This window comes from Rhynchophorus ferrugineus, unplaced genomic scaffold, assembly GCF_030347505.1.
Source record: "Rhynchophorus ferrugineus isolate W39M unplaced genomic scaffold, kcgeb_rfMv2 rfM9, whole genome shotgun sequence".
Classification (NCBI taxonomy): domain Eukaryota; kingdom Metazoa; phylum Arthropoda; class Insecta; order Coleoptera; family Curculionidae; genus Rhynchophorus; species Rhynchophorus ferrugineus.
In genome coordinates this window covers 28,446,191-28,464,692 of record NW_027472588.1, presented here as the reverse complement: position 1 = coordinate 28,464,692, position 18,502 = coordinate 28,446,191, and the positions used below count along the sequence as shown (strand labels likewise).

At 31.7% G+C, this 18,502-nt stretch overlaps 1 protein-coding gene across 1 annotated transcript in view; it reads right to left on the bottom strand.

The window, feature by feature from the left end:
• The window catches only part of dally (division abnormally delayed protein), a 221,490-nt gene that overhangs the window by 53,924 nt on the left and 149,064 nt on the right, over positions 1 to 18,502 (bottom strand). Inside the window, exon 3 of the mRNA XM_076414196.1 lies at positions 3,491 to 4,251. Coding sequence (XP_076270311.1) covers positions 3,491 to 4,251 — 761 coding nt within the window. The remainder of the gene's footprint in view (positions 1 to 3,490; positions 4,252 to 18,502) is intronic.

Sequence of the window (18,502 nt, the reverse complement as noted above, 5' to 3'; positions counted from 1 at the left end):
CGCTCAAAATTTTAGCCATTTTTGTTACCTAATTTAAATAAATTGCGCTTTTTAGAAACTCCGTTGGTGTTGATGATGTTTTTGGTGATTTTGGTTTCAATGATTTAAAAGTGGTGACTGTCATTAAAAGTCATGACCAAGCTCGATCGTATGTTGCAAAAGTTGCGAAGGATACACTGTTGAATTGCAGCTTGAATGGGAAGCTCTGCCAGCTTACTCACCATATATAGTGCCTTCTGATGACCTCTTTTTGAGATCGATGCAGCATCGATTGATTCACGCGGTTTCAAAATGCTGAAGAACCAATGTCGCCAGAAAGATAGGAAAAAGTTAGCGAAAATGATGGAAAATATTTTGATTAACGATCGGAATTCAAATAAGCACCTATTGTTTTGCAAATATCAGCAGATGAGACCAAACAAAACTTAATAGAAAGCCAAAAATATAAGAAGACGCGGAAGCAAAGATTCAGACAGAAGTAAAGCATTATTCCAGAGAGGTAAAAATCGAAATAAATGTCTTTGAGCCAAAAATTGAGTACACATAGTTCTTATAGAAGTAAAAATACGATCAAATGATTTTAAAATCATATGAGAACCAATCATATATTATAAGAGGCCATTCATTTGTTACGTAAGATTATCTGGGAAAGGAGGAGGATATATTATTTGAGGGTATATTATATGCGGGCATACCAAAAAATAAAAATTATTAGCTCCTGTAAGTACAACTAAAGGTGGTTAAAAATTTTTTGTTTATGATAAAAATAAAAATTGTGTTTTATTCAAATATGTGTTTTATTTCCTTTTAATTCTTACGTAAAAATATTAAACACTATGGGAGTGGGTCGGCCCATTTTTATTTTTTTACATATGTCATTACATATATGTAAAAAATGGTCTTATGTAATAAATAAAGGGCACATAATACTTATCTAATACAACGTGTTCATTTAATATATATATATATATATATATATATATATATATATATATATATATATATATATATATATATATATATATATATAAGAAATATTAGTTAAAATAGGCACATAGTCGTAACGTTCCGTAATATGAGTAGGTACATCAATAATAGTATTGAATAACAAATTGTTGAGATTGAGATTTAACGAAACACTAAATATTATTTAAAATAAGAACAAACGCAAACAACTTTGATCAGATAAAATTAACTAAACCCACACAGACTGAACAATATCTCTCATTCCAATTAAGTGTCAATAGACCACAAATTCCGAATAATTAGATATAATTTAATTAGTGTCGAAATGCGAAGATAAAAATCATATAACCATAAATATTGTTAGTTCAAGAATTCACAATCTAATTTTATAACGCAATAAAACATCGTGCAGCAATTTAAAGGCGGCGGAATTCGTTTGCTTTGCATTTTCTCCAAATCGTCATTAGCTCGTTTTTGCAATTACGTGCACGGTTTGTCCAATGGGAGCGTCAATGTCTCATGTTGTAGCGATCGTCACGATTCGATAGGCAACCTCACATTCATCAGCAAGGAACTAGCAGTTGGTAATGGTATCATGTGGTCAGGGAGTGTAAAAGACCAGGAACACTAGGTTTCCGGGTTACAAAATTTCAAGTCAGAACTTCTAGTCTAAAAAGCCCTAGACCCAAATGGTATTAAAGCCAACCACCTGAAACACCTCACCAGTAAACAATTTTCCGAGTTTGGAAATATCATAAATTCTGAGCCAAAAAGTGGAGTTCACATCGCAGTTCTCCCAAAGAAAAAGGCAAAATGGAATCCTTCCAATCAGCTTGATTCCCTTCCTCTCCAACCTCGCAGAAAAAGCGATACTGCACATACTAACCTACTTCACAGATGGAAATCACATAATTCCTGACGAGGGGTCCGTACCAAACACTCCAGCCTTCATTAAGCTGCTTACGTTGCATCCACCATTCACAAGGCTTTTGAAAAGATGTCAGGGCGGCAGCCCTCTGCAAAGCCTTCGACCCAGTTTGGCATGAGGGTCTCATATTTAATGCCAAATAACTAGGTTTGCCCGATGAAATAGTATTCCTGATATAGTTCTATATGGAAGATATGCCTTTCCAGGTAAAAATAGGTCCTCTCGGAAACTAATATGCTGAATAATATGCTTTCTTTTAATGTATTCAGTTAATGATTAAGAAAACATATCAACCGCTAATAGATTATCAAGTTTTGTTTAGGTACCCCTTAATAAAATATATTGGAACTTTAAACAATAACTCTTCAGGTGTACTGTGAGAACTTAAGACAATGACGCACTTTAGTTTATGAATGAGGAAAAATTCCAATCACTCAGAGTACTTCATCATTCCTCATAAATAGAATGTTTCTTTTTAAACATAGGCATCTTCACTATTCAGAAACAAATCAATATAAAAGTGTATTGGGCTACATCTCGTCATTGTCATTGAGTTCATTCTGATATAAATGAAACATCTATTGAGAGGTCTCGGAATATATATTGTAACTGATGACAATATTATATATCTAAAACGACTTGCTTGTTAATGCAAATAGTAAAACTTAATGAAATGTTCATGACAATAAAAATTCATTTATTTAATTGTATTAACTATGTAATAATAAATAAGTTAATTAACTATGTAATACTATGGAATTTCATCTTGAAAAATTATTTTTTGAGATCTAAAAAACTTACTGAATCCATCGAAACAAGCAATCAGAGGGAGCAATGTCCGGCGAATGCTGTAAAATATCCCTCTTGAATGTTGAACAACATTTTTGTTAATCACATTGTATACTATTATAGTCTCCTACAATTTTTCTACCTCTCCAGGTACACAGCATGATATTCGACGCATAAAGTACTTGGATATGGAATACATTTTTTCTTGTAGTTGTAGATATTTAGATATTTTAGACTTCTATGTGGATACTTTTATATACACGTGGAAGATGCATGGATATATACGGCATCCAGATACGGAGTTGTGCCAAGAAAAGCACATAATTAATTTGGAAATGGACACCATCAACCAGACCATTAGAAAAGTTGCAAAGTCACGAACAAAGACTTCGCCATGTCATGTTTCGACGACTCAAGAGGAAGATCACTAAACGTTTTATATTGGTGAAGTGTTAGTGTAAAAGCAGGGCATACCAGCTGTACCAGAAAGTCATTACCAGTTTTTTTAATAGATGCCGTTAGGCTTAAGTGGACAATGTTATGATTTCACTCATATGTCATTTTATTCTGGCATCAAACTTCAACAAGTAACACCGTCATAGATTTATATATCTTTGAAAATGTCAAGTTTGGTTGCCGAAAACGTGTATTTGCGAAACTAGGAGTCCTTAATGCCAATATCCACAGTTTTTTTATTAATTTAGGACTGCATAATTATAGAACAAGTATTGTTCAAATTGTAAGATTTAATAACATCACTGATTTTACATTTAAAAACTAATGAAAAATTAACAAAAAAACACTTACCCTACTATCTATTTCCTTGATTTTGGACATAGTGTTCATGATGGCCGAGGAAATATGAACGTCCAAATTCTTGATGGCAAGATCCACGTTAGTGCCCGCTTCATTTGAATTTCTCTTCAATGCATTTATTAAACTTTCAATGCCCTCCACGTAACTATTCCAGGGTATATCTAGTTCCGCAACGTACTTGTTCAAACAGCCACGCATTACGTTCAGACAGTAATCCGAACACGGTCTACTGTTCTTCGAGAGAGCCAAACATCGCGGGCAATAGGTCATCTTAAGTAGGGCCTCATGACATTCCGAATTGGTGGTGGTATGTTCGTCGATGATCATGGTATAGGTTGAATTCAACACATCGATGCCTGTGCTCAAAGCTTGTAGAAGCAGCCTGGTTGCTTCCAGGCTTTTGGATAACGACTCCGATACTTGTTTAGGAAAATCGGAAAACGGAGCGATCACGTCCATGTTGTCCTTAAGACACTGTTTGAATTCTGGCGTGAAATCTCCAGACGAGAAACCTGTTTGTCCGTGATACGCTAGCGGGAACAAATCGGTGAAAAAACGGTCGACGCTGTTCGCTATATCTGTGGGTGTATTGGTCGGTTTTTGGTCCAAGGGATCGATTTTGACATAATTCCTTATGTCGGTGTAGAAGGCTTCGATAGGTTGCACGGCCAATTCTGCCATGGCATTGTACACCTGGGAGAATAAAATCAAGGTCCTGTTTTCTGACTGGGTTGTAAGTTCCCAAACGTGATCTGAAATAAAATAATAACATTAATATTGAAAAAATGACATCCAATGAATATTTAAAATTAATAATATATAAAACTTAAAGCTTAAAGCCCCTCGGTGATCCCGTTTTCTTCATGAAGGGCGGCAAAATTTTCGTTAAGCCGTTTAATATATAGATACAGTCGTTCAGTGTATATAGATGCTAATTATGAAACACTCAAAATTTCATTTTTAACATCCATTACTTTTGTTGTTTGATTTGGAGAAATCTGCGACTGAAAAATGAGATCATTTAGAAACTTATAGTCATACTGTTCTGTCATATCTCAATTGTAAGTTTTGGTTTCAATGATGTAAATGGTAATTTTGATGTCGATGACCAAGAACAGCCTGGACGATGAAACAGTTAGAAGACAATACCTACCCTGAAACTTAAGATAATCGAAATTCAAGGCTCAAAGAACTTTTAGACGACTTAGCAGGTCATGTTTCCATTACAAATGCCATTTCTAAGCTTTTCAATATGGAGTTTTATGTAGAGTATTGCGATTAGTGATGAAAAGTGGGTCTACTACGACAATCCTAAGCACGTGAGTGATGGGTTGATCCAGGATAGCCATCCACATAATCATGAAAGCGAAATATTTATGACTATAAAGTCTCGTTATGTATGTTGTGAGATTGGAAGATATAGTGTATTATGGGCTGCAAAAACCGAACACAACTGTTATTGAAGATGTTGGTCAACATCAATTGGATAAATTAATAAAGTTTTGAAGGCTAGACTGTGTTGCAGTTTGAATAGAAAGTTCGCCGCCAGCGCGACTGTTTAGATTATCACTCAAATCGATGTAGCATAGCTCGGGTGGATTACCGCCAATTTTATATTAATAGCACCCGAAATATAGAAAAAAGTTGTAGAAATTTATGGAAAATACTTTGATTAATATTGTACCAATTTTTCTCATTCAATGCCTTTTTGAAGTGAAAAAACTTATCTGGAAGCATCTAATATAATCATTCATTTTTTTTTTGATTAATACAAAAACATCGGTATTAATTTTATACAAAAAATCATACTTCACTAAAAATAACTCTTGTTTCTAGTTTCTAGTTAAAAAAATGAAATTCATTATAATGTGATATCCAACAAAACTGCAATATTATATTATCTATATCGAAAATAAATTAATGTGCCACTAAATAATTCAAATATTGAACGACGGTTTGGTTAATTCATAAGACTGAAGGTGTTTTATAAATAGCCACTAATTAAAACAAATGATGACCAGAGGGACTGATGTTTAGCAAATATAGCGCGTTAAATAAAATTCGCAACCGAAGAGCTTCAATTTTTTCGTATAGTTTATAATTTTTTGCAGTATAAGTCTTTTTTTCGGAGTAATAAAACAGAGCCACTAACAAAAATATACTTGATTGTTCAATAAATTAACAGGAATGAAAAGGAAAGGAAAGAAGCGGATTTACAGTAGTAAAAATGATTTTATTTTTCAATATAGTTTCCCTCAAATCAATAATAATATAATTTAATTATTTTACTAGTTTAAAGCTGAATCTGAAGCTAAACAATTTCTTGGATGATTTGTGAACCTTCATAAGCGGAGAGGTTGACATAGCACTTCTTAGCTTCTTATTTCGATTCAAGTCATGGGAGTAGACACACGTCCAATTTTGCAGTGAAGAAAAAATATACAGACTACTTTTAGTTCATCTTAAAGTTCCCATTGAATGTGGTAAATTCTATGGTTAGCGAATATGGCAAGCCTTGTGCAACCCCATTATATATAGGTATTTTTCTTATGAAAGATGTAATAATAAAATGGGTTGAATGTTTAGCTCTACCATTTATCGAACAACCCTGTACAATTCAATATCATGACTTCCTCTTTTAATGTAAAGGTATTTATTTAAGCAAACAAACGATGACTTGCAGCAGAACTTTGCTTTCGACCCAAATATATAAACTACTTTTTCCTTAAAACGTTATCAATTTTCTTTATAAGCAAAATGTTTTGGAAAATAATAAATCAAATTTAAGCCATAACAACAATTTACAGACCCCTTGGGTTCATTCACTCTACCTGTCAACAAAACAAAACATAATTGTTAATAAAATATTGCCAAATTAAATAAAAAAGAAATGAAAGAACACATATGTAATTAAAAATTCTACTTAATACTTAATAATGATTATATCATATCTAGAGCAATCAAACCAACTAATACAGCAACAAAACAAATAATATTTATCTGTTTAAAAAACAATATTTTCACCTTATTCAGAAGCCAATATAGGTAAATGTAATTCAAGCAGTCCAAGTTATATTTGTATAGTCATGATTACGGATACAGTAATGACAAAATAAAGTGCACGAAATTCAAGGTTACAAAATCGTCTGGTTTTGAAGGTAAAAACTGCTTGCAATTTATATTATTACCTTGAACGTATCAACCCCTGTGTTCAATATAACGTTTTATAACAATTTTGAATCAATATAATAAAATAATTCTGTTCCGTCTGGTAAATTGAGTAAGTTTAAATGTAACACACTAATAATATGTGCTATAAGTTTTGTGTTTGATAACTAATCCAAAGAGCCTTATAAAGACAAGTAAGTCTCAACTATCGACGATTGAATTGGATTGTGCAATTACAACCGTCCATTTGTAAATGTGGTAGCATCTATAATCCATTAGATGCAGAAAAGGCAATATTTTCCTACTTACTCTGTACAAACTAATGATGTCCTCAGTTCAGCTTTTCGCAGCCGAGGTTTATATTGTATTTAAATATATAACAGTATGCTTGAATACATGCAAGAATTTCACACCAGCAATATCCAAGAAATTCCTAATGGTGGTTAATGGTCAATTGTCAAGTCCCCGGCCTACTAAGGTAAAACACATTTTTTGGCAAAATTAGTTTCTTTTTATTCAACATAATTCCCCTCAAGGATGATACACTGATTATAGCGACCCTCCATATGTTCGATAACATTTTTGTAGTATGATTTGTCCTTTGCGTCAAAATAGGCCTCAGATTCGACGATCACCTCTTCATTCAACGAAACAACGAAAATTTCTTCCCAGCGAGCATTATTTTGAAATCTGAGAACAGGAAATAGTCGCGGGGGGCCAGATCTGGAGAAACATAATATGTGGATGAGAAAGCAATTCCAAGAACAATTCATGGATTTTTGCCATCGTTTTCGGCGATTTCGTCCTTCAAACGGTCCAATAATGCTATGTAATAGTCGCTGTTGATGGTCCTTCCTTTTTCAAAGTAGTCAATGAAAATTATTCCATGCGCATCCCAATATACTGCATACAAAATACACTTTGCATAGAGCTTTCTCATACCAAAATATTCGTGAATGGTATGATGTACACGTTCAGTTGATATCTTTAGAGTGCCTGCTATATCATTCAATTTCGATATACGGTCATTCAAATTCATTTTGTGGCTTTTAAGGTTTTCGTCGGTAGAACCTCTTTTGGGGGTCCACTGCGTTCACCGTCTTCGGTGCTCATTTCACCACGTCTAAACTTAGCATATCAATCCTTGATGGTTGATTTTCCTGCGGCAGTGTCCGGAAACTCGGCATCAAGCCAAGTTCTTGCTTCAACTGTATTTTTCCCTTCAAAAAGCAATATTTTATCAACACGCGAAATTCCTTTTATATATTTTATTCACAATAACAAAAGTTGCTTCACTCAAAATGCTATAATACATAAACTAATGATCTGACAGCTGTCAAATTTATACACGCTTCTTTTGAGGGTTAGGGCTAACTAAAAAACATATAGATTTAATAATCTTTAGAAAATCTCAATCACATCTTGAAACTGATATCTAACTTGTTAAGTTTTTTTCAGAACACTGTCTTCGTTTAATCCTCTAGTCAAATTTTTATCCTCTCTTTGAAGGGTATCTTTCTCATTAAGTTACAATTCCAAAATAGTTAACGTTTTCGATACTCACAAACCAGTATTACTGTATAATATCGTCAAAAATCGATAGCTCATAATGTTCGCCGGAGGAAAAGATTCCAGAACAATAGTAATGTAAGATTAAGATATAGCTCAATAATATATTTTTCTCCTTAAATCAATTGTACATAAATCAAAAAATTGTAGCAAATTGTGTAATATTGTATGAAGAACAGTTAATCACGTTTATGTAAAATTAAACTTATTATTTAAAGTACAGTTCATTGTGATTGAACGTGAGGCACAACATAGTCCAAATACAACAAAAATATCAGAGCAGACTTTGTATCTGTTAACTTAGAATGTACAATTGTGAACATTTATTAATTTTTCCATTTTTGAGTCGAATCTCTGAATTTAGTAAAGAGAGTCTTGTAATTAAATAGATATAGACTATTACAAACTGTTAGGCTGCAGCAAAATAAAGTAGGTAGGATTAATGCCAGCGCCTGAGAGAGTTTTGATAATGTTTTAGTCTATTAAAAACTATTTTTTGAAGATCGATAAATATCCGACTAGTTTAAAAGTTTTTTTCTCTAAAATCGCATCGTTGAATCGTAGTTTTATTTTATTCTTCCACTGTCGCACTTTTCCTAAAATCGTGTTGAAAATCAAGTGACAAAACCTGTCTATATAGACAGAGAACGCAGAAAAAATCATTGTAAATTGCATTTTATCACACAAATAAGGAATAGAAGTGCTTGGTGAATAGAATGTGTACATTTCATAAAAATATTAAAGTACTGAGAACTCAAATATTTTTCAAGAATAGTGAAGATTTAGAAACAGTTTGTAGCTACATGATAGAAAATATCAGTTTACGATGGCACTACTGATAACCATTGGATCTGTAGTATTTATTCTTCTGTTAACACTTCTGTTTTAACAATCTCAACTGTGCTACCTTTCACGTTATTACTAGTCACATCTTGTACTTGCCTGGAAAATAACATATTTATTAAAAAAGTTTTTCCATAGATGAACAATACATGAATTAGGAATCTTTGTCTAGTTTTTCATTTCATTTCATTTATTGTTCCCTAACATATTTGCTGACTCAATCCAACAAAATTGTCCTACCGACACATATAGAACTCTGTCCACTATAAACGTCAATGTTAATTGTATCCACAATTCTTTTATTTTGTTTGGCATTTCTTGTTGTGCCTCTCCGTACAAATTTTTGAGTCCGAAATTCAACCAGCCGACTTCCACTTGTTTCACATCAGTTGTCACTAAACCGTATGAAGATAGGCGTGAATCCCCACCGAATAGTTTTAATCTAATAAAGGCATTATTTCCTCCAATCCATCTTAAGAGGAAGAAATATTACTTCGACTTGCCGAACGTTAAGTAACTTGGAATCCGGGTACTGAAATCGGGTTAATATTTAATGAAGGTGTTAGTTGAGAGCCTGTTCGTTTGATGCTCTACCGAGTATATCATCAAGATACACTAAAAACTAGAACAATTTCTCTGGAGTTCCGACTAGGTTTCAAAAAAGCATTTTTCTCTGTAAATTAAAACTAAATATATATTTGAGTAGACAACGTTCAATTGATACATTACAACGTTTATTTGAATTGACTCGTTAAAATGATTGTTTTGATTATTTTATATAGATTAAACCTAATATTAGGTGATTTAATTTTTACAGCTAATTTACTTTATATAGAAGAATTCATTTTATGACCTTGCATCATCTCTCAGGTAATAGAAGAATGCCGCCACGAATGAAACTCGCCGGTTTCGAGACGATATCGTCATCGACACATTTACGCACATTGTCCAGCATTTTGAATTGTTTATCTACTAAGGCGTGTTGCTTTGACCGGAACAAATTGTAGACGATTAGATGTTATTCTGATACATATTTCTTGTCTGTTCCCGGTGGCCTTTTCTGAACAAGTAATTCGCTCAGTTTATTCAACTATGAGCTGTAGTTTTCCGTAGTCACTAGTAACCAGTTTCCAGTTCGTTAAAGCATCTCCTTCCTCGAGCAAAAAAAAACACCTTTACTGCTAGAATTTTAGAAAAAAACACGTACTCACATGTTGGTCTAGAATATGTTAGGTAAAAAGACGTGAGATTCACCTTTATCCTGAAGATTTTGCGTTTTTCTCAATCGATCTAAAGACTTGGGAATTGGATATTTAGGTGATTTTGTGCTAAGTCTTCAACCAACAGAGATAATAAGATAATAATCCTGCCTCTTCAAACGTTTTAATTAAATGATTGTACCAATAATTGAAAACACTAGTTTATTACAAGTTGACCATTCTTTCTTTGTTGGAATTATATACAGAGAATACAGTACCAAACTTTTAAAACTTTTTAATTTTAATTTGAAATATAGTTTTATGATAAATTTAGAGGAAAAATCTATTAAAATCGAGTTTAACGCCTAATAAGACACCTATGAAAAATTTCATTATCGTAACATATGAAAACCATTACTGTGCAATATGTAAACAAAATTTAAATTTTACCTAAATTTATAAACACTAAATAAAACATAGTAGACACTAATCAGTTTTTTAAGTAGTATTTACAAATGTTCTCTTTACTGTCGATCAAATAATCATTACTATAATAATTTATAATTATTTATGTATATTATATTTCTCAAGCTATAATTACATTTCTATATACTTTATTAATGAGTAAATGACACTACGAATGTTAATTGCTTCATTTCTAATATTACTTATCGTCGTATACATTACTATATTATAATGTTTGATACATTATGTTGAAAACATCAAGTTAGATAAAAAGCTGAGCAGATCAGATTTAAAATTATACAATTCTACTACTTAGTCGTAATGTACTCCCAACCAACATTAAGATTAATTTATAAAACCTTCTTGGGCGTACAAATATGAGCTCATTAAAAGTCATTAAAACGACTAACAATCAAACGTTGCTTCGTTTTCTAGAGTTCATCGATTAATTAACAGATCTACAGAAAAAAATCTACGAGCTGTTTATGTTTTGAGACGTAATCCTTATGTTTTCGGGTGTGCTGAATCCAAAAATGTTCCTTTTGTCATCTCCAATCCAATCCTCTTTTTTGTCATAGAACGACGCGTTTTTAACAATTCGGCTAATTACGATAAACGAGATATTACATTAATATAAAAGGGAATAGGCTTGAAACATACTATTTTATTTTCAAACCATTAACGACACATATTTTTTATAGACTAAAATATTTTCTTTTTCCCAGTGAGGCTTCTCTTTGTACAGTTTCGCTTGTGAAGAATCCGGAAGGTATCTCTGAAGTGTCGAACAATTAGGCTGATATCATCGAGATCATCCAATTTTGGTATCTTTTCTCCATCTCGTATCTCCTGGTAAAATGGTTCACCTTGCACATACAGCACTGGAGGTGGATTTATAGTTAGGTTCATTAGGCAATCTACAACTTGAAATGTTGTTATCATCTTTTTGAAGATGTGTTTATAGTTAGGACCTTTATGCAATATCTCTATAAATATTTATTGTCTTCCTTAAAAGCACTCCACCCGTCTTTTTCAGAATCCGTCATGGTCGTGATGTATTGTGCGTATAAGTCCTCTGATGTCTGATTCGACAAAAACACCTTCCTCCCCCTTTGCTTCTAAGTGGTCTGGAAAATTTTCAATTATGTATTTGAGGCAATCTATATTTGGAAAGTGATTTTACTAACTTCTTCATCAATCCAAACTTTATGTGCAGCGGTGGTAAGCAACTTTATGGTGAGGCACTAATGTTTCTTGGAGGACGTTCTTTTCATCGACTTTAAGCTCCCTAGGTGGTTAACTCTTTTTAGTACAGTAATTTACTCGGTCTCTGCTATTCCAAAGATACAAAAAGCAAAGGAATTTTGTAAACATATCTTGTTTCTCAAGCAACATATCTAAAACCTTGAAATCACTGCACACCTGTCAATTATGTTCATATTTTAATTTGTAAAAAATCATTCCAAGCTTTTGGTTTCTTTGAAGTGTAGGAAATTACCTACAGGAATGGAAACATAAACTGTTTAAGAACTGTTTTAAGACTTTTGATGAATCTATGAAAAACATGTTGACAAAAAAATAGCTCAGATAGCTAAATATCCAAATAGCTCTTTTATTGCAGACATTTATTATCAATAACTGCACGGTTACCTCGAAATCAAGTATATCCCATCTAGTAGTTCGTCATATAATACGAACGAAGGCAATACAACAACAAGTACCAACGTAGAAGCAATACAACTAATTGGACAAAGACAACGCTCAGGAAATAAGAAGATTAAAACGAAGCAAAGCACATAAACTTGTATACAGTGTATTTGTTTTACTATTAACTTAAGCTTAAGTTAGTCTACATTGGTTTTTACTTAGGAAATTACCTGGCGCTCGTTTTATTGAAGTGATCCAAGTGAGTTGGTCGACTCACAAATGAAAAGTAGTCATACATTAAATTACATTTTAAAGATTATACTAAATGTATTCAATAAAAGATATTATATTTAAAAATTGAAAAACTGTCAACAAAAAAGAGCCAGAAAATAAAAAATAACACCGAATGACGTTTTATTTTTCGGACCGTTTGACAAACCGTCTCTGAATGACCTGTTTTTTTCTCCTCTTTTCTCTCGCCAGGTATTTGTTCATTATAGGTCGGGCCTTGGGAAAGAATGTATACCTGAATAATAATTAAATAGTTCTAGGCAGAAGGGTGTGTGGTCAACGGCTCTAGCCTCGTACAGGTTACGGATTCCTTCGAATTTTCGACAGCTGAATCATCGTCCTATCGGAATCGAAACGTTTCGAAGGCGTGAATAACTTACCACCTTCTCGATCGGTATTTATCGACCATAATGTTACAGCCCTGTTTTCAGGTATCGAATCGCTATAGTTTTAGACAAAATAAGTGTTATTATTAAGATAAGTTTCGATATATAATATCGAGGTTATCGCATTGAAGTCTAGATATTTTTAAAAATCGATTTACTCATATATTTAACTCTTTAAGAGTATGCACTTAGAGTCAAACTTTTTTCGCCAAACTACAGCTGTTAAACAAAGGACGCTTTTTTACCATTTTTTTGACATTTCAAAAAAAAATTCTACAATATTTTTAGAGGTTACTCAAGCTTTCAATAAAGTTTGGTTTGGGTTTATGGGTTTAAAGATTAAAGTTTTACAAATATTCTAGAGTCATGTATAACTAACCGATAGTTCAAAGTCAAACATGAAGATGCCTACTCTAATTTGAGGAAAATACAAGCAGATGTGCCACAGGGAGGTATATTGGGACCAGTCCCTTATGTGCTAAATACTATTGCCTGTATGCATTTTAGACTCGATACTGCAGTCCTAGCCATTAGAGATAACAACAGTGGATAAACCGAAAAGTTACAAATACCTATTGCTGAAATACAATGCTGGACAGAAAATTACCGTATCAAAATGATTCAAAATAAATCAGTGCATATTGATTTCACCAATAAAGCATAAGCAAGAAATCAAGCATAAGCAAGTATATATAAATTAGCCGGTAATTCCCTATGGAAACAACTCAAGCTAAATTACAAAAAATATAGAGTGCTTATTGGGAAGATATTCAGCCTTGTCACTACATAATACGATTTTGCGAAAAAGTCTTGAAACCAATATGGACTTATGGTTTTTAACTCTGGAGTTGTACCAGCCAAGTCAATAGAAATGTCATACAAACATTCTAAAACATTGTGAGTTATTGTTGGCGTTCCACACTGCATGGTACATGGTATGAAGATTTTATTTACGAAGGAAATTATATTTTTCAAATTAAAGAGAGTAAAACCATCAGCTTTAGCAGATTAAAAACAATGACATAGATGATAATCCCAAAGTGTCTATCGTAGAAAAGTACTTTGTAATGTTAAATAAAACCATAGCAAATTAGGGTAAAAACAAATAGCTTATTAGTATTCATTTACTAGATTGTTATAATAGATAATAATAAAAATAAAAAACCATAGGATAGAAGAATGTATAGAGACCATCATGCTAAATTGTAAGTAAATCTGTTCAGCGGAACTTGAGATACCATGTCAATCTTCTTGAAAAAAGTAAGTTTGGCGAAGTAAGCTGTTTAAAGTTTGGCTTTTAGATGCTGCATCAGTAAAACAACTATATATGATTTTGACATGATTTTCAAAATTTTTTTCAAATTTTTAGACTAGAATAACATCTTAAGTCACATATCTTTCAAAAAACAATAGTTAATAATACCATTCATTGATTAAATTAATGACACAGACGGCTTCGCCTTTTTCTTACGGAACTATGATACTGATATGTTATCGAAAAGTGTTCATGGATATTATTATATGTTCCTGCAAATAATACTGCAGAAAGCTCGCGAAGAAATAAGCCGAAAAGAACAATCCAACTAAATCGATGTTGTAAAGATACATTTTTACACTCCATCAGGTTACAGAGGAACGTATTTGACGCAGAAAGGCTATGATTGTCGTTTCTATTGACTTTCCTTCGACACTCGACTGTGTTCACTATCTTTTTGAAAGCCGCAACGTATGATAATATATAGTTAACCGCTCTGATGTTTTATTGACAGAGCCATATTTTAGGGTTTAATAATAAACGAAGAAAAGAACTGTAATTAAAATTTTGAACTACATAAAATGCAAGTATCGAAGTATTTAGCATCGATAATAAAGGAGACAAGTCAAAGTCAAAGGAGAGAGTGAAATCCACGGCTGAAGCTGAAGTCGAATCTGTCAAACTGCATAAGCTTTTGTTTCATTTTTAGTATGTGAAATAATTGAAATATTACAATTAAATCTAAAATTAGGTTCTTATAAATCCTGGATAGATCCTTGTCCTAGATTTAGATACTAAATCATACAATAATTAATTAAAGGTCAACAAATTACAACAAAATTTATTAGTTTAATTAACAAAATAATAAATAAAATTACTCAAACCAAATACTGAGAGGTTTCTTTTGAATTATGGTTTTCTGGAAATTGACATGAGACAAAAGATTACAATATAATTTTATTATATTATATACCTATTATTATTATGGCACCTATAAATATTAGAATATCTACAACGCCGTAACAACCAACATTTGAGTCCGCAATGCGTCAAGTTTCAACAAACTACGGAAATTTCAAATAGATAACAAAAACATCCAATACAAATATTTATATACAGTGTAAAAATTATTGCTACTATAATCCTCAGTAATAATCCTTAACAATATTAAAGATATATGTGTGTAATATATAATAAACAAAATATATTATACAAGATGAAGACAGGAGAATTTCTTTGAATACACAATAAATAGCTGTATTTAGATTTAAGAGAACTATACAGAAAACAGTGGTTCCAGCTGAGGTATGTTTTTACTAGTTTATATCCATTACTGTGGGAGTTCATCAAAGATTGTTGGAAAACATGAAATAAATTAATTTCAAGTTGTACTTGATGAATTATACAATAATATAATGTGATAAAAGATATGAATAAGTATGCTACTGAGAAATACAAGCGTTACTGGCAATCCAAATGAACAATAACCTTTTTTCCGAAATTGCTTATACACAAACTTTTAATTGATTTTAAACTATTTAATTTCAACAAAATGAGAAATTAGTTCAACGGGCAACACAAACAATACTGCGGCTTGGATCTTATTCTAATATAAACAAACCATACATTTCAGAAGAATTTCTGAAGTTCAAGAACATATTAGACTTTTTTATATGGATACAAAAGACAAAGATTGCTAAAAAAACAGACTAAGCTTTACCAGTAAGGCTAAAACTAAGACTAGAAAAAACAAAACCAGATATCTGGGATATTGGATAGTATTGATTCTTTGTAAATCTTCTGATTCTGATGCTACCAAGTTAATTATTGATTATGTTGATTGATGTTAAAATATTCAATATTGCTATGAATTTTTAACATCCTAAAACCAAAAGTTACTGCCGCATGTTCAATCAACAATCACATAATGAATAAAACACTATTATTTAAATAATTCTTGAAGTATTGGATACGAATCTTGATTTAAAAAATTCTTATTATAGCAGGCGTATACATTATTTTTGACAATAATTTTTTGTGCTATAACTCGAAAAAACTACTAGAACAAACACATTGAAACATGGTCAAATTCATATGTCTGTTATACTAAAACTTATACAGTTTTTGAAAACCGCGCATCGTTGATATCACAGGTGCTAAGTGTAAAATTTAAATAAAAAAATCATAAGTTAAAAAAAACATTGTTCAAGGTCATTGGTTCCAGTACCGTTTAAAAACAATGCTCCCAAGATAGAAAGTGTTTGTGTAATAATATTAAATAACCAATTGCGATAGTATATCGGTATAAATCAAAGCGATCCTTGATTCTGCTATACAAAAGAAAGGAACAATTGTCGAGGAGAAAAATATTTATAATTAACCAGTCTGAGAAATAATTCGCTATAGGTCATCGGAGGTTAGTGTGGTTAATGTTGAATCATCAACTTAAATATCCTATACAGAAAGAAATATTATTAAATGACATTGCTTAAGATGATATATATTAGGCTTAGATAGAATATATATAAGTATATAAGTACAATATACTGGACAGTATATATATATATATATATATATATATATATATATATATATATATATATATTACATAATGGTGGCTTTTCATTTAAAAATCAAAATGTAACAAAATAATGAAATCTATATGACCTGGTATATATATGGAAAATATGTATTTTACTAATTTAAAAATTCAGATGCTTTATTTATATACAATATAAAAAATAGATTATATCTGTCCACATAAAATGTGCTAGGAAATGTATTTTATTTAATATATTATGTAATTTAGTAGATAACAAAAACCAATTCCAATTTCCAATTTAACTCAGACTAAGCAAAATTTATATTGAGGTTTATAGATAGTGATAAAACGCAGAAACTATTCGTGGTTGTAGTTCAGATAAATTCTGCCAATCCTCAACTTAATATCTCACTGGTTGAGAATTAAATGACTGTATTCATTGAAATAACTTTAAATTTACAAATTAAAATCGGTGCTTAAATCATACTGGAGCAAATTGCTGAAATATAAAAAGAAAACTCCTGCAAAGAAAATAATAAATGAAATTCATATTCTAGAAACCAGCTTGACAAATTTTGTATCAAAATGAATCAAAATAAATCAAGGTCAAGCACAAGTCACTATATATAGGTCAACAAATAGTTCCGTATGGAAATACAGCCAAATATGTTGGCATAACTGATGTTAAACTGTGATGGAAGCATGTGGCATGGAAGCCACATGTTGACAAAAAATGGAAGAATTCAAGCTGAAGTACAAAAAAATGTACTGGTTATTGGGTAGATGTTCAGCCCTGTCAGTATATAATAAATTTTTACTTTACCAACAAGTCTTGAAACCAGTAATGATTTATGGTGTTCAATTTTGGGGTTTACCCAGCCAAAGCAATAGAAATATTATACAAAGATTTCAAAACAAGATATTGTTGATGCTCCATGCTCAATTATATTCATAATGACAGTCTGCATAAGCACCTGAAGGTAGAAACTGTCGATGATGTTATTAATGACTATGCCCAAAGACATGAAAAGAGGCTCCATCAGAATGTCAGCGTTGGGGGTCTATACAATAATCTAATTTCCTAAATAATGAAGGCTTAGTCAGAAGATTAAATAAAGAAAACTTATTTGATTTAGCTCAGTGAAGTTATTAGTAAAACTTGCACAGAAGTGATATAGATGTTAAGGCCAAAGTATCTATCGTAGAATAAGTAGTTTGTAATTTTAAAACCGTAGCAAATTAGGATAAAATGATAAATAGCTTATTGGTGTTAATTTAAAAGATTGCTATAATAAATAATAAACAGTATAACAGTATATAACAGTATATAAGTATTATAAAATAATCAGGTCTATTAAAGGAGTACAAATTTGCAAGTAAGTGTGCTTCAGAGAAAGTGAAGTTATAGAAGGATAAGCAGTGGGCGAATATGCTAAAATAAAAAATAACATGTAATCTGAGTAATGAATGGATAAGGAAGGAGTTATTTAAAAAAATCCGGGACAACTGTATGTAAGGGTTTGTCTTATATCCTTTTACTTATCTCTGCTGAGATTATATCAGTGTTTATAAATTTCAAAACCCCTTTGATGTTTTATTTCACAATAGCCTTATGCAATGACTAATACCTTGAGTTTA